The 23983-nt window shown below is 35.8% G+C and overlaps 1 protein-coding gene across 36 annotated transcripts in view; it reads right to left on the bottom strand.

Moving 5' to 3' along the window:
• Nucleotides 1–23983, bottom strand: part of PMS1 (PMS1 homolog 1, mismatch repair system component) — a 111946-nt gene that overhangs the window by 16370 nt on the left and 71593 nt on the right. For 17 of the 36 annotated variants that reach the window (XM_054548657.2, XM_054548663.2, XM_054548660.2 and 14 more), the window contains 4 exons: nt 14107–14589; nt 10353–10483; nt 4621–4781; nt 921–1027 (listed from right to left, as the gene is read on the bottom strand). In XM_054548657.2, the coding sequence (XP_054404632.1) occupies nt 921–1027; nt 4621–4781; nt 10353–10483; nt 14107–14589 (882 nt within the window). 36 annotated transcript variants of the gene reach the window in all.

The raw sequence follows: 23983 nt of genomic DNA, 5'->3' as shown, positions 1-23983 counted from the left end.
TTTTCACCTAATGGCTGGGTGCGGTGGCTCATACCTGTAATCCCAGCACTTTGGGAGGCTGAGGTGGATGGACCACCTGAGGTCAGGAGTTCGAGACCAACCTGGCCAACATGGTGAAACCCCATCTCTACTAAAAATACAAAAATTAGCCAGGTGTGGGGTGGACAGCTGTAATCCCAGTTACTTGGGAGGCTGAGGCAAGAGAATCGCTTGAACCTGGGAGGTGGAGGTTGCAGTGAGCCAAGATCGTGCCATTGCACTCCAGCCTGGGTGACAAGAACGAGAGTCTTAAAAAAAAAAAAAATTCCCGTAAGTTTTCTGTTAAAAATCTAGTTCTTCCCATGTTCTCTGACAAAAGTTAACCCCCAAATCCAATAATTACCATATAACAAAGAGACAGCAACATCTAATCTGTTACCCCCTAAATTGAAGGTAATGGAAGGATTTCTGGTTTTTTTCTTCCTCTAAACTTCATTTTCTCCCACTCTGTCTCTCCATCGTACTTTAAAAAATATTGACACTGTTTGTCAGATATGCTAGTATGTTTGATGTTTGATTTCTCCCTGCACAGAGAGGACCTAGTAAATAACCACCCAAAAATACTACCTATTTTCCAATTTTGAGCCTACAACTCATAATTATGATGATGGCTGGTTCTTGAGAATAAAATGAATAGTCTATATTAGTTTATTTACGTTTTCTACAATACATGGAACTTTTTTCAATATAAAAACAAGTCAGTGAATCCTCATTTAAAAAATAACCATGTGACACATAATACAAAGATAATTTAAAACCAGACTCATGCTGTTTTATGACAGAACCAATTTCAATGGTAACTAATCTTCTTAAACATATTTAATCATGTAGTTTCTGGAAGATAGGTTAAATGATGAAAAAATGGACGACCATGAACACACCCTTTAATTTCATTTCCAAACTGGTGCTTCATTCTGTAGATAATGTCTTGGATGTCCTCTTTTGATAAGTACATGGGTAATTGTCTGGATAGACGCACTGCTTCTCCCTGCCCAAACGGAAAGTCACACATTTTACCATGATATACCCTGAAGCAGAAAACATGTTATCCTGGCAAAAAGGAAGACAGAATCTTGATTATTTTCATCTTATGAATTCACTCAACAAATATTTATTAAGTATCAACTATGTTGTCAGCCTTTGGGATGTAGTGGTGAACCAAAAAACAAGACTTGCTCTTGTGCAATTTACATTCTAGTGCAGAGAAACGGAAAACAGATAAAAGACAGAACATTTCAGTCAATAAATAATGCACAAAATTAAACTGGGCCACATGATAGAGTGATTGTAGAGTTGGAAAAAGATTACTTGAGGAGATGACTTTAAGCTTGAATTTAAATAAGGAACCAGGCTGGGTGCAGTGGCTCAGGCCTGTAATCTCAACACTTTGGGAGACAAGGCAGGAGAATTGCTTGAGGCCAAGAGTTCGAGACCAGCCTGGGCAACACAGTGAGACCCAGTCTCCACAAAAAAAAAGAAAGTAGGCATGGTGGGGCATGCCTGTAGTCCCAGCTACATGGGAGGCTGAGGCAGGGGGATCACTTGAGCCTGAAGGTCAAGACTGCAGTGAGCTGTGATCATGCCACTGCCCTCCAGCATTTGAGCAAGACCTTGTCTCAAAATAAATAAATAAAAATTAATAAATAAGAAACCTTAATGGAAAGATCATGGGCAAAGAAAAGCATCTCACGCAGACAGAAGAGAAAGAACTGAATGTTCAGTGTGGGTGCAACATAGTTGTTAAAAAAAGAGGAACAAGAAAAGGAAATTAGGCAGAGGCCAGATCACCCTCTAGGACAGGGTGAGGAATTGGTGTTTTGATTTACCCTTGGACAAATTCTACTGGGCATTGTTGAGTCATAAAACTGTCCTGGCTGGATCCAATACAAATGTTAACTCTTACAAGCCCTCAGTGACACCTGGAAATCTTCTTAGTCCTCTCTAATTAACCTTCTCTTATAGTACCTACAGCTCTTATTTTCAGATCTTTGTTACTGTACTAAAATTACCAACTCCTTCCCACAACCCCTTCACTCTCAGCGGGTAACTTCTACTCTTTCACCACATATATCAACATGACTTCTCTCAAGTTCACCTAAAATTTCACAGGTTCTAATGATTAAGAAAATTTTTTTAAAAAGTTTATGTAAAAATATTATTTTCATTTTTCCCCTTTTCTGTTTTCTGCTCTTGATTCAGACAGTTTCTTCTTTCTAAACCTTAAATTCATATCCTATCTTCCTTCTTGCCTTTATGGAAACATTTCTCCTGCAATTTTTTTTTTTGAGACAGAGTCTAGCTGTATCGCCCAGGCTGGAGTGCAGTGTGTGTCCTCAGCGCACTCCAACTTCCACCTCCTGGGTTCAAGCAATTCTCCAGCCTCACTCAGCCTCCTGAGTAGCTGGGATTACAGGTGTGCACCACCACGCCTGGCTAATTTTTGTATTTTTGGTAGAGACGGGGTTTCACCACGCTGGCCAGGCTAGTCTCAAACTCCTAATCTCGGGTGGTTCACTCACCTCAGCCTCCCAAAGTGCTGGGATTACAGGCATGAGCCACTGCGCCTGGCCTCCTCTGCAATTTTTTATTGTCAGTCTTCCACCAATTCAACACAAACATGCTTAACATACTCTTTCCTTCCTTTCACTATTCACTATCATATGACTTGCTGCCTACTTTTCCACTACTACACTCTTTAACTACTGGCAAATGTCCTCTATTCCTACCACAGCAGACCCCTGAACAACACTGGTTTTAACTGTGTGGGTCCACTTATACATGGATGTTTTTCCAACCCCAACTGTGACAGAAAATACAGTACCATGGGATGCAAAATCCATATATACGGAGGGCCAACTTTTCATATATGTGGGTTCTGGAGGGCTGACTGCAGGACTTAAGCATGCCTGGATTTTAGTATCCACAGGTGGTGCTGGAACCAATCCATGAATATACAGAAGGACAATTGTACTTTGCCATTACGATTCTCGTCAAGGTTACCAATGTCATCTAGCAGCCATATCTGATAGTCTTCTAGCAATTATTACCCTATACAGAACGTGATACTACTTATGCTTAAATTTACTTCCTTCCTTGACTTTTACATCCACCCCTCTCTTGGTTCTCCTTCACTTTCCTTTCTCTCTGATTCATCTTACTGACCTTAAATAGAAGCATCCCCGTGGTTTAAGTTCTCTCTTTTTTTTTTCTAGCCCATTTTTCTTAACACTTATACCACATTACCTTAACATACTGAAAGGTAAAGTATTAGCAAAAAAATATTTAAAACCAGTCCCAATTACTTTTTTCCTGTTATTTCTGAAATCTCATTTCTCCCCACATGGTTCTTCCGACCCACAGCTCCCTCAACCTTTAAGTTCATACTAACTCTTTCATCAAAAGAAAATATTCCCTTGAAGTCTCTAGAAACTATCAACGTTAAGCTACCGCACAACAGGCTGGGAATTTCCACATGACAAAGTTCCTAAAGGATTCACAGAACATTACTGAATACATTCTTCAGAAGGTGTAACAAGCAGACTTTCCTGTTAAGGAAGTCCGACCTTCAGAATACAGTAGGCACACTACCAATTGTAAACAAAAATGGCTCATTTTTAAAAAGGGAGAAAAACTTCATTAGAGTTCAGGTTTGTTTTTTAAATAATACCAATCTTGAGGGATATCCAGAACAAGATATACAGATGGAAACACTATTGTTTTCCTGCTACTATCTTATATTTTAAAGTTTATAACCTTCCTTAATCCTTCTTTTAACCCAGTTATATTTCTCTTTTGTGGTGAATACTGTCACAAAAATGAAAATTTCTGCTTATTCAAAGATTCCCATCTTTCACTTTCCTTCCCTTCTACTCCTCTTGATGCGATCAGGACTTAGAATTATATTACAATACTTTTTAGACAAGTATGTAATATAAAGGTAGGATTATTTTAAACCCCTTCTAAGGGGATTATTTATGAAATGTTTTTAAAAAAGAACTTCACTGCAAAATATCTCATTTATAAGGTCTTTCCTCAATATGTACCCAAGAAAATGTTATGGTATGAATCCATGATAGAGTTTACCACAGTCAGTCTATGATGTGAAACTTTTAATGGAATGTTCTTTTTTTTTTAATAGTGTTCTTCTTGCAAATACATAATAAAACTTACAGAAAATATTCTACTATTTGGAAATAATTTACTATTTTAAGAAATAAGTATCTTAAAGTCTGGCCAATCTATAATACCTCTATATATAGAATCAGCAGCAGTCCCCAAGCTTTTTGGCACCAGGGACCGGTTTTGTGGAAGACAGTTTTTCCAGTTGGCGGGTGGGGATGGTTTCAGGAAATTGTTCCACAAGAAGTGCACAACCTAGATCCCTTGCATACACAGTTCACAATAGGGTTTGTGCTTCCATGAGAATCTAATGCCGCCACTGATCTGACAGAAGGCAGAGCTCAGGTGGTGATGCCCACCAGGAGGCCGCTCACCTCCTGCTGTGTGGCCTGGTTCCTAACCGGCTTGGCCCGGGAGTTGGGACCCCTGTATACAATAACATATATATAAAATAATGTGTACCTCTAAATAACTTATCACTTTGCGAGGTCTACATTCATAAACTTCCTTTGCGTTTTTGTTTAATATAGCATTAAGAATTTCTTTTAAATCTGCTACTCCATAGAATGGGAGACAATTAGCCATTCCTTCTATTTCCAAGTAATTTTCAGTAATTGAAACTCCTGAGAGAAAAAAATAAAAACACATAGTTAAGTTCATATTCCAGAACATGTCCATTAAAAACAAAAATTGCTGTTAAAACATTTAGTGAACCCTCATTCGAATTTAATACAGTCAGGACAAAGTTTTGTTCCTTAGTTGGAGAACAAATAGTAATTTCCCATAGGATCTCACATTAAGTCATAAGTGCTCATTGGCACCACATGTGCTTTATATAATTTAACTTAATCCCAGTTATTGCTGTTCTGTTCCTTAAATTTGTTTAGATCATTTCTTGCTTTGGAGAGAAAATGGAGTCCCATGATATTTATGAAAATAAAACTGGTTTAAGTGTTTTAACAACTGCTGCTCTTCAAATTCTACCCTACCATTTCAATATCTAAACGCCTGAATTATTTCCGTGATTTTAACTTACAAATTATAAAAACAGTCACATAGTAATTTATGGAGATATTATTAATTAGAAGAAAATACTGTTTGTTCAAAATATTTTAATAGGACAAATAAAACTGACATGTTAACTGTTACTTCAATTACTCTTAGTAATTAAAATAAAACTAAATGGCCGGGCATAGTGGCTCACACCTGCAATCCTAGCACTTTGGGAGGCCAAGGCAGGCAGATCACAACATCAGGAGTTTGAGACCAGCCTGTCCAACATGGTGAGACCCCGTCTCTACCAAAAATACAAAAAAAAATTAGACGGGTGTGGTGGTACGTGCCTGTAGTCCCAGCTACTAGGGAAGCTGAGATGGGAGGATCACTTGATCCCAGGAGGCAGAGGTTGCAGTGAGCTGAGATCGTGCCACTGCACTCCAGCCTGGGCGACAGAGCGAGACTCCATCGCAAAAAATAAAATAAAATAAAACTAAAAACTAGCTACAGGATTGGATGTACATAATCCATAACAGCACATTAATTCAAAGCATCAGATTTGGCTTTAGAATGCATATTTTGGGAACATAGCAAAGGTGTGTCTTCTTTGGCTGTATCTGTGTAACAATGTTCTTTCATGAAGTCTACATAATGCTACCTGGAATTAAAGGAAAAGAGACAGTCCAATCTTGGATAAGTAGTAGCTATCAATGGATTAATTTAAAAAAAGAGATGTGATATAACTTGAAGAGTTTCAGATCCTGAGACTTCAATAATCCAATCCCTTACCTGTTCCCAATTACAGACTAGATCCTTGACCTGGTTGGCAGATGCAATGCTGGTAGACTACAGAGACGGTATCCTAAACATTTTTCCCAGAGAACAACTGGAGAATAATATATAATATTATATTATCAAGCATTAAGGGATGAGATACAGAGTTCAATGAAGTGAGATGCTATGGTTTAGATGTGTGTCCCCTCCAAATCTCATGTTGGAATGTGACCTCTACTGTTAAAGGTGGGCCTAGTGGGAGGTGCATTCGGTCATGGGGCAGATCCATCATGAATGGCTTGGTGCCATCCCCATGGTAATGAGTGAGGTCTCTGTGGTAGTTCACACAAGAGCTGGTTGTTTAAAAGAGCCTGGCATCTTTCTCTTGCTCCCTCTTTCGCCATGTGACATGCTGGCTCCTTGTTGCCTTCTGCCATGATTGTAAGCTTCCTGAGACCCTTACCAGAAGCAGATGCTAGCACTATGCTTCATGTACAGCTTGCAGAACCATGAGCCAAATAAACCTCATTTCTTTATACATTACCTAGTCTCAGGTATTCTTTTATAGCAACACAAACAAACTAACACAGAAAATTAGTACTGAGGAGTGGGGCACTGCTATAAAGATAACTGAAGATGTAGAAGTGGTTTTGGAGCTGGGTAAGAGCAGAGGCTGGAAGAGTTTGAAAGCTCAGAAGATGACCAGAAGATGAGGGAAAGTTTGGAACTTCTTAGAAACCGGTTAAATGGTTGTGACTAAAATGCTGATAGAAATATGGACAGTGAAAGGCTGACAAAGTCTCAGATGATATTGAGGAATTTATTGGAAACTGGAGTAAAGGTCATCCTTTTTATGTCCCCGCAAGGATTGTGGCTGCACTGTGTCCATGCCCTAGGGCAAGCTTGTCTAACCTGTGGTCTGTGGGCCACATGTGGCCCAGAACAACTTTGAATGCAGCCCAACACAAATTTGTAAATTTTTTTAAACATCATGAGATTTTTTTTGCAATTTTTTTTTAAAGCTCATGAGCTATTATTAGTGTTAGTATATTTGATGTGTGGCCCAAGACAATTCTTCCAGTGTGTCCCAGGGAAGCCAAAAGATTTGACACCTCTGCCCTTAGGATCGGTGGAAGTTTGAACTTAAGAGTGATGACCCAGGTCATCACTATTTAACTTCACTATCTAGCGAAAGAAGTTCCTAACCAGCAAATCATTCAAGAAGTGGCATGGCTACCATCAGATACGGGAGCAAAGAAATGACTTAAACTTGGAACTTGTATGTAAAAGGAAAGCAGACGCTGGCACTATGCTTCATGTATAGCTTGCAGAACCATGAGCCAAATAAACCTCTTTTCTTTATAAAGAAGGCTTGTGGTCATTTCTTTTAGTCTCAGGTCTACCTGAGTCTTACACAGTCTCAGGTATTCCTTTATAGAAACACAAACGGACTAACAGTGGAAACGAAATGAGTTTGAGCAACAGGGGAAACGTAAATGGAACTCAAAACTGTGTGTGGTAGGCAAAAAGTAGCAGCAGAATATTCTAGTTCACATCTATTTATATAGATATGAAAATTGCCAAAAATATAAGTCTAAGTGATTTTTCACTATTGGTAGTTTTAAATCTTTTACAGTATGATTAGAATGAAAAGTCTAATACTAACTACATTTGCCCTGGAATATTATACACATTTCACAGAATTACTAGTGGAAATGGGTAAAAGGTACTTGGCAACAAATAAGGAAATTGAGCAATATTTTAACTTCTGTGTTTGTAAAATTCAGATATGGAAAAGTTAGAGACATTGGAACTATGTAACAATAACCCTTGAAAAGTTTCCATAAAATACTGTGAAATGCTTACGAATTTTCAGGGAAAATACATCAAATGAGTAAGTGGTTTGACAAGTTTTCACTTCCTAAAATATGGAATTCTTATTGATGGAGGACAAAAAGCTATTCCCATTAGCATGCAAAGTTCTTAGAGTCACATTGAGAATCTTCTCTCTCAAAGCCAGATGTATTCCTTCTCTTTCAAATGCTTTTATCCTTATCCAAAGAAGTACTGTGACTATAGGCAAACTGTTGATTCAAAGTTAGTAAAATACAACAATACTCTCATAAGACAGAACTGTTAAGAAAATACAACCTAATTAAAAAAATAAAAAAACAAAGAAATGAAGAAAGAAAACATAAATATCTTTAACTTGCTCTGTTATTGACAAGGGAAATAATGCTTATGATAATCTAAGTAAAGTTAATTCCAATCAAATCAAGTCAGTTTACAGGTGACTTAATCATTTTTGCATCTTTGATGCTATGGAAAGTATTAGGCATTCAATAAGATTTAAAAAATACTACTTATAAGCTAAGAGCTGAAAGCATCTGTCAGAAATAAACTTACTGGGTAGCTCAAAAAAAAAAATGCTCTTGGAATTGAGTGGCAGGTAAGAAAGGACAGTTATCCTTAAAACAACAACAACCTGCAGTTTAACATCTTTGTTTGTTTTTGTTTTTTTTGTTTTTTGTTTTTTTTAGATGGAGTCTCACTCGGTCATGCAGGCTAGAGTGCAGTGGTGCGATCTTGGCTCACCGCAATCTCCGCCTCCTGGATTCAAGCGATTCTCCTGCCTCAGCCTCCCGAGTAGCTAGGATCATAGGCACCTGCCATCATGCCTGGCTAATTTTTGTATTTTGTAGTAGAGACAGGGTTTTGCCGTGTTGGCCAGGCTGGTCTTGAACCCCTGACCTCTGGTGATCCACCCACCTCGGCCTCCCAAAGTGCTAGGATTACAGGCATGAGCCACCGTGCCTGGCCTGTTTAATATCTTTCATGAAAAAACCGGTACCTGCCACCAACACCATATAATTAGAAAAACAGATTAAGTTGAGAATAAAACACATATACCCCCACCCATCCCTTGCTTCAAGTAAATTCACTTCACATAAATTTTAAGATGCCAGGAACCCTGAGGAAGAAATATTTCTAGGAAGACTAAAACAGATGACTGCAAGCCTGCTAAAGGGGGCTGAAGGATGGTAAGAAAAGAGAATATGTGAGCATCTCCCATTGCCAAGTACCATGCTCACTGATTTAATTGTTACTTTGGTTAATGCTCACCAATACTTCCTGGACTAAATATCTAAATTTTGACAGGAAGGCAATATAATAAATGAGTTAAGAGCTAGGCTTTAAAGGCAGATTGCCTAGGTTCAAATTCTGGTTTTACCAATAACTGTGTCCCCTTGAGCAAACTTAACTTCTGTGCCTCAATTTTTCCATCTGTAAAATGGGGACAGTAATAGAACCTACTTACAAGGATATTAGGGAGATTAAATTAATACATTTAATACTTAGAATAATGCTCTGTACATAATAATTATTCAATGATTATTAGTTGTTATCAATGAAGGCAACAGTGAGGCCAGGTGACTTTCCCCAAAACACATTGTTTTTAAATGGCAGTGCTGGGATTTGGACTAATAGAATTGAGGTAGGAGGTAAGAAGCTTAGGTTAGGTATCTTTAAAAATCACAAAAATCAAGTAAAATTAGTTTATGTTTGGGACACCAAAGTATTTTCTGTATATACCCAGCTCCATGCTTTTGTACATTGTTTTTACTTATTTTCATATCTCAGTAAAGCGTTCCTTTAAAAATCTTCAAACACTATTTTGGTTGAACTCTGTTTTTCTATACTTTGGGCATGACAAGTTTAGAGGCAGGAAGGGAGACAGTGGAGTCCTTCCTCATGGTTCCACTGTACCTCTTTGATACCAGATGAAGAGAAAGTAACAGAAGGTAGGGCAGAAGGCAGTTGAGTATGGAAACTATAAAAGAACAGAGAAGAGGCTAGCCAGGAAAACTGAAGTCTCTAGCCAGATGGATTTTCTTTTTTCTTTTTAAATCCACCCAGTGAATTTCCATACTGAGCAAAGAGGGTTATCAGTCTTTTAGCAAAGCCATGGAATCAAATCATCCATTCTCCATATAGTACAACTGCTGATGTTACACATCTAATTGGCAAAACAAGCAAATGCTTTTTGAAAAGCAAAGATGTCCATTTTTGTTAGGCAATTCCAATATCCTACATGTTTCTGTTTTATCATCCAAAGGAGTATTTTAATAATTTAAACAAAGTAGGCAGTTTGAATATTGTGTCAAAGGATGACAAAAATTACAATAATACTATTTGATTAGTTATGAAAATGCAAATGCAAAGCATTGGACTGAAAGAGATGCCAAACTGGCTTGTTTCAGGCAGAGGTGATGTTTTGAAATAAATGTTTTAACATAGCTGACACTGTACTTATAGTGAGACAAAAATATACCACCATATCTGTAAATCATGAAACCCAAATGTAACTCTTGGAACAAGACTAATCTTTCCACATCAGAAAATATTAAACCACACTATCATACCTGGTATCAGTTTTATCTTGAAACCATTCGCTGTAAGACGAGGATCAGACAGGTAAGTTGATCCACTGTATCTTTGGTCATCTGCTGTCATTTTATATAAAACGTCTAAATAATGAGATCCATTAAAAAGACTGAAAAAGAAATTATGGCCCTTTAACTTATTAAAAACACAAAATAAGAGGGTTTATGGGAAAAAGTTAATCCTAGGGCCCTTTGACAAGTGTTATCATCATTAACCAAAATACAAAGGTATAAGTAGCCCTATGAGAAACCAATGTTTTACGTTTCTGTTAATATTTTATAAAATACCTACTGCACACAGTATACAGAAAGAAGATAATCTATCTTCTAGAATGTTACAAATTGAATGTGAAATTTTAAAAATGGCTCTCTCTAATACAAATGAAAACTTTATAAATAATTCCATTTTATTCCTTCAGAACAGACATAATAATACACTGTCAAGTTAGGTGGTCCACCCTGCAAAATTTTCAATTGCTATTCAAAGTTTCTTCTGTAACGAAAAGATAAACATGTAATCTCTTTCTTCTAGGAACTAATAAATTAATCAATTTAGAGCTTGGGAGAGCTTCCTTCAGTCTACTGCAGGTCTGGCATGTCTGCCAAAGGTGGTATATGAAATGATTCCGAGTGGTGCAAAAACTTGAGGAAGCCAAAGATTACCTAGGGTACAAATCAACCACACATACTGCTTTTAGGCTTGGTCAGGATGCGTTATAGTCATTGCCAAAAGGTGTCTGTCGGGGTTGATGTGAATAGTTACCATTTTGCCACTCCTTCAATGAATATTTGAGTGCCTACCCTGTGGCAGATACTGTCCTAGGTATGTGTGCAAGGCACTGTTCTGTGTTCCAGTACGCTGATGTCTTGGCTTATCAGCTCTGAATGGTTGAAGACCCCAATGGCTGTGAGAGCTGATATTATAGAGAAGAGAGCTTTGGCTATATATCACATGTATTCTGTTTCATCTAACCAATATCCTAAAAATCGATCTGAGAGACAGTAGGGATGGCGGTGGTGGTGATGATTATGATACTGTATAGCAATTAATGGTGCAGCCTCCACAGTTAAACTGTCTAGATTGTAATCTTGGACATACGGCTTATTTACCGTCTGTGTGAGCCTAGGTAAGTTATTTAACCATTACATTTCAGTTTCCTCAGCTATAAAATGTGGATGATATTATCTACCTCATAAAGTTGATGTGAAGATCATGAAAAAACTTTGCCAAATTCCTGTCATATAGTAAATGTTCAATAAATATTAGCCATCACTAAGGTTATTATTATTGAGCCCTTACTTTACAGATACCTAAATTATTCCACTTAGAGGTAAGTTACACAAACAGCATTAGAACTATGGCAAAAAAACTGAGCCCAACCTACAATTACCCTGCCCACATTGTCGCATTGTGGGATAAATTAGTCCCTGACTCAGTTTTGAAAAACTTACATCATTAACTGTGATGGGGATGCCACATTCCAAAAGAAGGAGGAAAAACTATTTTGAATTAATCTTTATTCCTGTTTATGCTCAATTAAGAAAGATTTTTTTTTTCAGGCCAATATGGTCCCACAATAATAGTTTTTAATGTATTTGTTTTTTTGAAGAACAGAACATCACATAGAAAAATATTTTTAAAAACCTACAATTTGAAAAAGCGCAAAAAGATTTCTGAAATTTAAATGAAGTTTACAAATGCCATTCAGAAAAACAGTCAAGTCTAAAAATTCAGATGTACCCTAGCTCTTTTTTAGGGAAGAAAGAGAAAAGCACCATCAGGTGTTTAAACTGTTTGAATGCAGCCTAAGACACTATTTTCTAATTGTTCCTCTGACAGTTTCCTAAGCCAATCTCAAGAGAATACTATGAAAGATACTGGATTTTGGTTAATGTGGTTGCTGTTTCCTTATTTAAAAAGACAGACTTAACAGAAGTTTTTCTGTGTTCTGTCCCTGTTTTTTTCTTCTCCAATGATGGCAGTGTCTTTAACAAGAGTTTTAACACATTTTATAAATGATTTCTGCTTTATTCTTGGAAGTTCTGAAACAGAATTATCTAACGATGTGTCCTAGGGAACAAATTATCTTTTTAAACTTCAGGTTTTTATTATTTTTGTTATGATTCTCTTCTACCTGTGTCTGACTGAAAAAGAAATATTAAGTTAAAAAAGGGAAATGTTAACAGGTTAGTCATTATTTATTTTTTAATCTTTTTTTTTTTGTCTCCCCAGGCTTTGTCATCCAAGGTTATTTTTACAGAAAGCAATTTGCTCATATAGAATAGGAAAAGGAAATACCCTATATTACAACCAATAATAAAATTATTTCAGGCAAAAATCATCAATGATTGGCACCAATGCATGGAAAGGTTGATGGGAAACTTTCCAGTGAAGACAGGCTGTCATTAGCTGAACCTAGTGATAGTGCCTTTTGATGTGATGAAATATGAAGCACACAGCCAACCTATTAAGTAGATTCGTCAGAAAACAGAATCTAAATCTATTCAGCCCTCCTGAGCTAACCCCCAATTAAACATGGGGGAGAGAAGCTGAACAACATAAGAAAGCAAATACAGACAATAGAACATTCCACTGAACAAATGACTCAGAATCTATAATAATAGAGTGATTTTTAAGATATATAAACAAGATAACCAAATGTAGTATGTGGATCTTGTTTAGATACAAATTAAATATAAATTTTTTTTAAAACTGGAAAAAAAGGTATTTTGAGATAATGAGGAACAATTCCAAGGAATTATTATTATTTAAGGTATGAAAAAGGTATTGTGGTTAGTTGAGAAAACAGCCATTTTTTGAGAGAGAGATATTGAAAGATATAGGAGGGGGAATTGTTCCAAACTACTTTGGCAAAGGAAAGAAAATGTACGTGTATATACTGTATAGAAAGGTAAAGCAAAGTCTTGGATAATTACTGATAAAGGTATGCATCATATACTTCTATTTTATTATGTGTTTGAAAATGTTAAAACAATGAGTACATAATGGAATAAAGACATGGCAATCTAACTTCAAAATTACCCTAAAGAAGTCACTAATGTACAAGAGAAATGAGCTTCATACTTATTAAATGTAGAAGTGAACTATCTAGAGTATTCTGATACTATTTATAAACAATTCCATTAAAGATTAGAAATCAAATATATATATTTATATATTTTATATAAATATATAAAAAATATATATATATTTATATATTTTATATAAATATATAAAAAATATATATATTTATATATTTTATATAAATGTATAAAAAATATATATATATATATTTTTTTTTTTCTGAGACAGACTCTTGCTCTGTCACCCAGGCTGGAGTGCAATGGCACTGTCTCAGCTCACTGCAACCTCCACCTCCCAGGTTCAAGTGATTCTCCTGCCTCAGCCTCCCAAGAAGCTGGGACTACAGGTGCGTGCAACCACACCCGGCTAACTTTTGTATTTTTAGTAGAGACAGGGTTTCACTATGTTGGCCAGGCTGGTCTCAAACTCCTGACCTTGTGATCCACCCACCTTGGCCTCCCAAAGTGCTGGGATTACAGGCGTGAGCCACTGTGCCCAGCCTAGAAATCAAATTTTTAAAAGACTAAAATAAATAAACACCACTAATCCTTACTAGGAAACATTCCCAACCTTCTACCTTCAATTTTAATCTAGTATGAACTATTATAATAAATATTTTTACATTTAAAAAGTATTGTATCATCATACCTCTCTGTTAACATAATTGGCTTTTCCAGTGGCTCTGCAGGAAGTTTATGATTCTCAAGAAGTCTTTTAAATAGCAGGGCTTCTTCTACTCTATATGGATTTAATAACATTACCTCTGTTTTGGACGTCATTAGCCATGCATCAGGAAACCTGAGATTGTGGATCAAGCAAGGTTCATTCTTCTCTTCTAAGTCAACTTTGTCTTGTTTCTTAAAATTTATTTTTAAGTTTTTCATAGAGAAGGGGATCTGTACCATTTTAATATTTTGACTCCTTTTTTCAATTTGGGACTGAAGGAGTTCATCAAGTTTTGGTTGATTAGATAATGAGGTTTTCAACTTGTGCTTCTGAGCCAAATTCCATGCGCTGGTGGGTTTTATCTTTTTTCTGCCATCTTTCAATGATATTTGTGACTCCTGTTCAATGGCTCTCTTCATTTGATTATTGTATCGTTCCAAGTCTTTAGTAGCCTTCTCTTCATATCTAAGAATAGAAATAAAACAGAACTAATGAGATCATAATCAGAAATATATTAACCATCTGAAGTAAATTTTATAAAAACAAAGAACTGGTGTTCCAGGTATAGTAATGACAAAGGAACATGTATTAGACTAACTCTCCTGCATATAATTATGACAAACACTGAACAAAATATAAAAATCAATTATTGGCTGGGCATGGTGGTGGTTCACACCTGTAATCCCAGCATTTTGGGAGGCTGAGGCGGGCAGATCACCTGAGGTCAGGAGTTCAAGACTAGCCTGGCCAAAATGGCGAAACGCTGTCTCTACTAAAAACACAAAAGTTAGCCAGGCATGTTGGTGTGCATGTGTAGTCCCAGCTACTCAGAAGGCTGAGGCATGAGAATCGCTTGAACCCAGGAGGCAGAAGTTGCAATGAGCCGAGATCGTGCCACTGCACTCCAGCCTGGGTGACAGAGCGAGACTCTGCCTCAAAAAAAAAAAAAAAACAAAAACACCAAAAAGAAAAAACAGCAACAAACAAACAAAAAAACCCTCAATTATTTAAAGTAGGCACTGAAGAACAGCCAAAAGCAGGAAGAAATTAGAATGGATTCACTCCTTGGGGGGTGAAAAAAATAGACAGAGACCCACATTTATAGGACTTTTAACCAGAGGGCAGTCCTCAGTATTAACAGGGAGCAGGGTGGTCAGAACTCAGTCAGAAAGTTGCACTCTTATTAGCCTAAGTCACCAGGACACAGAGCTGTCTGCTTCCAGAACAACTGAAAATTGAGAAAGAAAATCCCAGAAAATTCCATGTGTGGGAACCCAAAGAAAAACAACCATTAGAAGGCTAAAGGAGCTGAACAGAGATTTCAGCTGCTGCCCATTGCAGGGAAACAAAGTTTGGAATCTGAATTCCACAGTTTCATGGCCTGGTAAACACTTTGGGCTTTCAATTAAAACTGGAAGAGGGCCACATCTTAGGATAAAAAACCTACGTCCTAAACCAAGGAAGTTGCCCTGGGACTAAGAACAAAATTGAAACAGCTTCTCCCTAACAAAAGTATAAAATAAAACCTCTACAAGCTCAAGGTGATGTTAGTAATTTAAATACCTGGTAGAACAAAAATCAGCACTTTTCAGAAGAAGATAACAGAATCCAGAGTTTTAAACATATCACCCACAATGCCCGCTATACAATCAAAAGTTATCACTCTAACAAAACAGGAAAATGAGTCATGGTCAAAAGAAAAAGTGGTCAGTAGAAGCCAACCTCAAGATGACTCAGATGTCAAGATTACCAAAAAACCATTTAAAAACAGGTTTAATAAATGTTTAAGGTCTTAAAAGATTATCATAATGAGAAAATAGAAGGGGGAATCTCAACAGATTAGTGGAAATTATAAAAAAAATACAATGGAAGTTCTAGACCTAAAAAATACAATATCAGAAATTAAATATTCACCAGGTAGGCTTAACAGCAGATAAAAGATGGCAAAAGAAAGGGTCAGTAAAGTTCAAGACAGAACAATAGAAATGATAAAATGTATTGTTTTCACAGAAAAGTGAAGACAACTGGAAAAGCATTGCAGTGACCTAAGGCAAAACAAACAATCCAATATATATGTTATTGGAGTCCCAGAAAAACAATGGAAAACTGGGAAAGAAAATAAAATGTGAAGAAATTAGGGTTGATAATCAGCAAATTTGGAGAAATACAACTTACAGATGCAAGAAGGTCAGCAAACCTCCAAAGAGAATAAATGCAAAGAGATTCACAGGAAGGTATATTAGATTCAACTGCTGAAAACCAAAGATTAAGATAAAATCCTGAAAATAAAGAGGAAAAAAACAGTACAAATAGGAAACCGCAAAAATAAGGGATATCGTAAAAAGCAATGCAGAGCCAGATGACAGTGAAATCTTTTTTTTTTTTTTTTGAGACAGTCTCTCTGTCTCCCAGGCTGGAGTGCAGTGGCACGATTTCAGCTCACTGCAACCTCTGCCTCCCAGGTTCTAAGCGATTCTCCTGCCTCAGCCTCCAGAGTAGCTGGGATTAGAGGGGTGCACCACCACCCCTGGCTAATTTTGTATTTTTAGTAGAGATGGGGTTTCGCCATGTTGGCCAGGCTGGTCTCAAACTTCTGACTTCAGGTGATCCACCTGCCTTGGCCTCCCAAAGTGTTGGGATTACAGGCATGAGCCAGCGCCTGGCCAACACTGAAATCTTTTAAGTGGCAAAAGAACCCAGAATTTGGCTATATCATTTAAAAAAAAAGTCCCTCAAAAATGAAGATGAAATAGATGTTTTCGGATTAAGATGAGAATTAGTTGCCAGTATATGTGCACAATTAAGGAAAGTGACACCAAATACAAGTGAAATTATACTTACAGGGTTTTTACATTTTATTAACTCCAAGTAGATTATAAGGATGCATAATGTAATCACCAAAGCAAAAACTAATGGAAACTCAATAAAGAAATTAAAATTAGATACTGAAATATATTCTTTTAACCCTAAAGGGCTCCTCTCCCCCCAAAAAGGAGGAACAAAAGAACAAAATAGAGATAGGACAAACAGAAAATAGGAAAATGGCAGACCTAAACCCAACCATATCAATTATATTACATGGACTAAATATTGCAATTCAAAGGCAAAGATTATCAAACTGAATTTAAAAAGTAACAACCAACTTTGTCTACACTTTAAATATAAAGACGAGGATAGTCTAAAAGACTGAAAAAAAGATATACCACGCAAATAGTAAGCATAAGAAGCCAGAGTTGCAACAGTATATACTCCTCCCTCAGTAACTGACAGAACTAGAGATCCTCCTCAAAAAAAAAGAAAAAAAAAATCCTGAAAGCTATAGAAGATTTTAGCAATATTATCAACTACTTAAGACTTAACTGACATTTTGGAACACTACCGTCTAGCAACTGCAGAATCCTGATTCTTTTTAAGTGAACATGGAACATTTGTCAAGACAGAACATATACTGGGCTTTAATTCTCACTACTTTTCAAAAGATTGAAATCTAACTTAGCATTTTCTCTATCCATGAAACACTTAAATTAGAAATTAAATATCTGGAAAAGCCCCAGATATTTGGAAAGTAAACAACACAATTTTACTCATAATAGCCCCAAACTGGAAACAACCCAAATGTCCATCAACTGGAGACTGATTAAACAAGTTTTGGTATATTTATACAACTGAATATTATTCTTTGATTAAAAAAAAACTACTACACATAGATTCAACAACATGGATGAGTCACAAAAATATTTTTGTTGAGGGTAAGAAGCCAGATACGAAAGAGTACACATCACATGATTTTATACATATGTGAAGTTCAAGTACTGGCAAAACCAAACTAGTGTAACAAAACTCAAAAGAGTGGCTGCCTGTGGAGACTGGCTAAGAGGTGGCATGAGGAACCATTCTGGGATGATGGAGATGTTCTCTATTTTGTTTGGGGTGATGTTTATGTGTGTGTACACATGTATGAAAATGCATCAAATTACACCATTAACATCTCTGCAATTCATATTAGGTAATTTTACCCAGTTAAAAAAACCATTTAAGAAAGTGTGGGGACATCAACACAGACAATGGGTCCACGTCCTGCAGCTGCAGCTGCTGCAGCTACTCCTGCTGTCCGCACCGTTCCACAGTATAAATATGCTGCAGGAGTTCGCAATCCTCAGCAACATCTTAACGCACAGCCACAAGTTACAATGCAACAGTCTGCTGTTCATGTACAAGGTCAGGAACCTTTGACTGCTTCCATGTTGCCATCTGCCCCTCCTCAAGAGCAAAAGCAAATGCTGGGTGAACGGCTGTTTCCTCTTATTCAAGCCATGCACCCTACTCTTGCTGGTAAAATCACTGGCATGTTGTTGGAGACTGATAATTCAGAACTTCTTCATATGCTCGAGTCTCCAGAGTCACTCCGTTCTAAGGCTGATGAAGCTGTAGCTGTACTACAAGCCCACCAAGCTAAAGAGGCTGCCCAGAAAGCAGTTAACAGTGCCACCGGTGTTCCAACTGTTTAAAATTGATCAGGCACCACGAAAAGAAACTTGTGCTTCACTGAAGAAAAATATCTAAACATCGAAAAACTTAAATATTATGGAAAAAAAAATTGCAAAATATAAAATAAATAAAAAAAGGAAAGGAAACTTTGAACCTTATGTATCGAGCAAATGCCAGGTCTAGCAAACATAATGCTAGTCCTAGATTAATTATTGATTTAAAAACAAAACAAAAAAAACCACAAAAAAATAGTAAAATATAAAAACAAATTAATGTTTTATAGACCCTGGGAAAAAGAATTTTCAGCAAAGTACAAAAATTTAAAGCATTCCTTTCTTTAATTTTGTAATTCTTTACTGTGGAATAGCTCAAAATGTCAGTTCTAAGTAACAGAATTAATAACTGAGCAAGGAAATGTAATTTGGATTATAAAATTCTTGCTTTAATAAAAATTCCTTAAACAATGGAAAAAAAAAAAAAAGAAAGAAAGTGTTGGGCCACAAACAATCAGAAAAAGAGAGGATGAATAAAGAAATGCATCAGTTCCAGATCTGAAGTGTTCCTTATATATCTGCTTTAACATCAACATGGAATAAACAATTTCCTGAACAACATTAAAGAAAATTTATGTATATAATACTTCATTTAGTAACTGCTAGTGAAATTATAGTCACTACAATAATCACAAAACAAAGTATGTGATTAGCTAATTGTTAATTTTTTTAACTCTCATTTTAGTCATCAATGAAAAGATAAATTTGGATAAACTAAACACACCCAAACCATCTAATTTAACTCAATTTCAAAGGTACAAGATAATGGATGTTCGAAAAATTATACTGGATAGATTCTAAGAACTCAAGAATAAAAAAAAAATTACACTGGGTAGAAAGTTAAGAGATCTTTTTGTCAACAATATGAGAAAAATGAAACTTCCGGGGCCAAAGACCTAGCACAGCGGTTATGTCACCCCTTTTCTTAAAAAGTGATACCTGGATCCCACCCTCAGAGCTTCTAATTCTCTAGGCCTAGGTTGAGATTGGGCAGCTGTTGTCACAGAGCTCCACAGGTGATTGCAGTACATACCCAGAATTGGAAACTACTGTTATTTGTTCAGCAAAGTGTGGTGATTAATAACACAGACTCTGAAGACAGCCTGGCTTGGTTCTGTCACTTAGTAGTTCTGTAAACCTATGAAAATTATTTAATCTTTCTGTGTCTCATGCTCAACTGTAACATATGGATAATATACATCTACTTCAGTTTTGTTGTGAGAAATAAAATGAGTTAAAGTGTGCCAAGTACTTAGAATATTACTTAGCACAGAGTAAATGGTGATAAATGTTTTGCTCTCATTATTTTCTACCAAGAAACACAAATCTCACAACAAAGGGGGGAGTAATGGTTGGAAATTAAGTAACTTTGCTAAAAGATTACCTTTTAAGAAAGTTTTAAACTTGGGACTAGAGAATTAAGGTTATTTCTAGTCTCATACTCTTAAAACACTAACTCAATTTCATTATATGCATATAATAATCTCAAGGAAAAATATGGAATGTGAAGAAATAAAAATATTATTGAGAGAACAGTGCTGTTAAAAGTGAGATTTAAAAGACAAGAGATCACAGCATGGCATGTAGTTTGTGCTCAGTACCTGTGTGCTGAATGAAGAAATGTTACCTGAATAAGATTGTTAAAAAAAGACCTTATTTCATTGTAAACTACATTAAAAAAAATGGCTCCTTTGGTTACTTACCTTGCCATATTCACAATTTTAAAGTTATTTTCTACTTAGAATCTGAGGTTCTGGATTAGCTATATAAAACACATGATTTTCTTTTTTCTTTTTTTTTTTTTAGAAGTGAAAACACATGATTTTCAAGAGTTTACTTTCAACAGGTCCTAGAAATAGTATTTTTAGCTCTTAGACATTCAAATTAAAGATTTTTCCTGTGCAGCGGTAAAATGAGTTCAAAACAAAGGTCACCATTTGTAATTAATTATAATGTGCAAATTTTCACATATGGTACTCATCTTTGGGAAATATAAAAAGTTATGTCCAAAGGAATATTAAGTAAATGTTAAGTAAAAGCAGCTGCTACTGTTGTACTTAATGTCAAGAAGGGATTTAGTAACTTGAATGGAAAATATTAATCCTGATTTGACCAGAAGTCAGTTCAAATAATTTTCTTGTGACTAAACACTGCATTTAGTTACAAAGTTTATCATTTTCATAATACCCTAATTGCAATTTTTTTTTAGTTTAAATAGCAATATATTCATAACTACTGCAAATGAAAAGTTCAAGCTAACATCAACTGAGTGAGACCCCAGTGGTAGGGCACATGGCCCAAATCTGGATTTTAATCCACTAGAAGAAAGTCGAGCAAGGAAAAAAACAAAAAACAAAAAAACTCCAGAAAGGAAGAACTAAAACAATGTCAGTAACTCCCTGACTCCAAAATCTGTCCCAAGCTCTCATCAGAAAGCTGAACAATCCTGATCCTACTCCTTATTCAAACTCTTTGTTATAGCTTTGAGATCCTTCCATTATCCATCCCCCACCTTCCCCCAACTTTCTTTACACATACTCCCTCGTATTCTGTTCCTGTCATAGAATCTTATTTCCTTAATAACACCATGTTCCTTCTAGCTTCTGAGCCTTCTCATATACTGTTCCTCCAACCTACACAATTCCCTAAAATCCTTCTGGTTAATTTCTATGCAGGGAAGCATTACCTGTCCCACAGATAATATTAAGTCCAACTGCCAAGTTTTCCCTTAATTCCTTATATTTAAAACTTACATCTTAAAGCTCATCACATTCTTGTTTAACTGAATCTTCCTTACTAGCCTACACCATTCATGAGTTGGGAAAGTATGTTTTATTTGTGACTAGTTAGAGTACCTCAGGCCTTATATGCAGAAAACCCTTAATATTTCCTAGTTGAAAGAAGGGAAGGGAAAGGAGGGATGGAGAGAAGAAGAAAGGAAAAGGAAAAAAGGAAGAAAATAAGAAAGAAGAAAAGGATGGACTGAAAGTCTACAGAAGAGGAGTCTACTCTCATATCTCTTAATATACCTTAGAGAATCTAGGGTCATAGAAAGAACTCCAAGATAAAGACAGGGAGAGAAATGGTAGCTAGTATGATTCTTGGGTGTTACATCATTTTTGCTCTACCTTCTCACTAATCATGATGCTACTAGACTCAGCTGATCATGGTCCCAGGACCCCTGGCTCTGAAAGGTTCTAACACAGCACTCTGTGACATACAATTAGAACTCTGATCCCAAGATACCTATATTTTCTTCATAGGTTTCTATTTCTGGCCTCCAAATTCAATTTAATCTTGACTCAACAAATGAGAAATGTTCTCAACAGAAAAATTCCCTTTCATAGATTAAAAACTGATCATATTGACATTGTGAGCAATCATTTACTAAGTGTTAGTAATTGATCTTGTATCATAACACACAATATCTTATTTAATCCTCACAACAATCCATGAGAGACCGTCCACACTTTTTAATACAAAGCTAACACAGAACTGTGATTAGAACCCAAGTGAAGCTTCAGAGGTCTTGACCATCAATGCCTCTTTTGTCTACTTTATGGCAATGTGAGAGAAAGTAAGCTTGATTCCAGAATATTACCTGGAATATTCCGGTAATTTATGGTAAATGGATTTTTAGATGAGGCCTATTAATCATAATCCTAGTAACCTGCCACGTTGGGACCCACAAGGAGAAACAATGCAGACATTCCCCAAAAGGCAACTGGAATGATACCTGCTGTTGTGAGGCTGCAAAGGAACAGTCAGCAAGATAAGTTTCCATCATAAGCTTGTACACTGTCCCTATTTCCATGAGAACTTGAAACATCTATGGTTTTTTCCTATTCTCAGACAATTCTCAGTTCATTTCCCTGGGCAATGCAGTTCAACTTTTGTGGGCTTACTGTATTTAAAAGTTAAGTCCCCTCACCTTTAAACTGCATAGTTGTGTCATTTAGGTAAAACTAAAGACAATCACAATTGTGTGAACCTTATTTGCATCATAATTCAAAACAAATCTTTAAAAATCTGACATTTATGAAACAATTATAGATTTGAACACTGAGTATTTGACATATTAAGGAATCTATACCTTTAAAAAAGTTATGACAATTGTATTATGGTTATGTTTAAAATATGAGTATCTTTATCTCTTAGAGGTACATAATGAAATAGATGATATGCCTATGATTTGCTTCAGAATAATAAAGAAAGGGAAAGAAAGTGAATGGAAGTATGGATGAAACAGGACTAATAGGACTGACTATGAGATGATGGGTGGTGAAATGGGGTAATGGCTTTATACTTCAAAATGTCTACTTTTGTGGATATTTCCAAAAGAACAAAATACAATAACCATTCCCACTTAAAAAAAAAAAAAGATGACAAAAAAAGGCTGAAAAGCTTTATGGAGGCTTTTCATTTTGGTGTTAATAGTGGTCTTTATCATTTTAAATTGATATTGTTTTTATAAGACTGAATAAGCTAAGGAAAGAATGAAAAAAAAAATTGGTCAAGTATCTAGGTAGTTTATCACCAAATATAAACTCCTGATGATGGATTACGTTTAAAATTTTGTCCACACATTTGACATAATACTGAGATACTTAGATACCTGTATATGATTGGAGGTATAATTTCACTCTCATTTTCTGCTGGGTTAGATCACCAGAACATAATATTTTGTGTTTATATTAAGTGTCCTAAGTCAATTAAAAACATTCATCATATTATTTTGGAACATTTATTCAGAAAATCTAATTTAAATATGGCAAGTACTATTTTAATCAAAGACAGATCAAATCACCTATTTACATAATAAAAATACCCCACTATAGTTTATAAGTTATAATAAATAATACATCTTAGAAGCAAGTCTTAAGTTATACTGAATAGAAAAACAGTATAAATGAACAACACTAAATTGAATCGCCAATAATACAAAATTTTTTGTGTTGTATTACATATTTTGGAGACCAATTTAAGAAAGGGAATAGTTAAGATATTAAAAACACCAGTTACAACTGTTCCAATGTAAAAGCTTTTTAAAAAAGTTCTACAACAGAAAAGTTATTAAACATAAAACAAAAAAAATAGAAGATAAATGGTGGTTTGAAATTGAGAAGATGAATGGAAAACCTTTAGCAAAAAACTTAATAAATCAGAAAGCAGTTAAGGCTTAAACAAAAAAACATAATACAAGCCCCCGTCCCAACAAAAAACCTAAATCAGCAGAAAAAAAAAGTGTTACCAAAAAAGGTACTCTATCCAAGCCAAAGGTATTTTACGATCTGCTTTTCCATAAATAAGAAGTGAAA

Source organism: Pongo abelii, chromosome 11 (genome assembly GCF_028885655.2).
Source record: "Pongo abelii isolate AG06213 chromosome 11, NHGRI_mPonAbe1-v2.0_pri, whole genome shotgun sequence".
NCBI lineage: Eukaryota > Metazoa > Chordata > Mammalia > Primates > Hominidae > Pongo > Pongo abelii.
The sequence above is the reverse complement of the archived record's forward strand: the minus strand, read 5'-3'. Positions and strand labels throughout refer to the sequence as shown.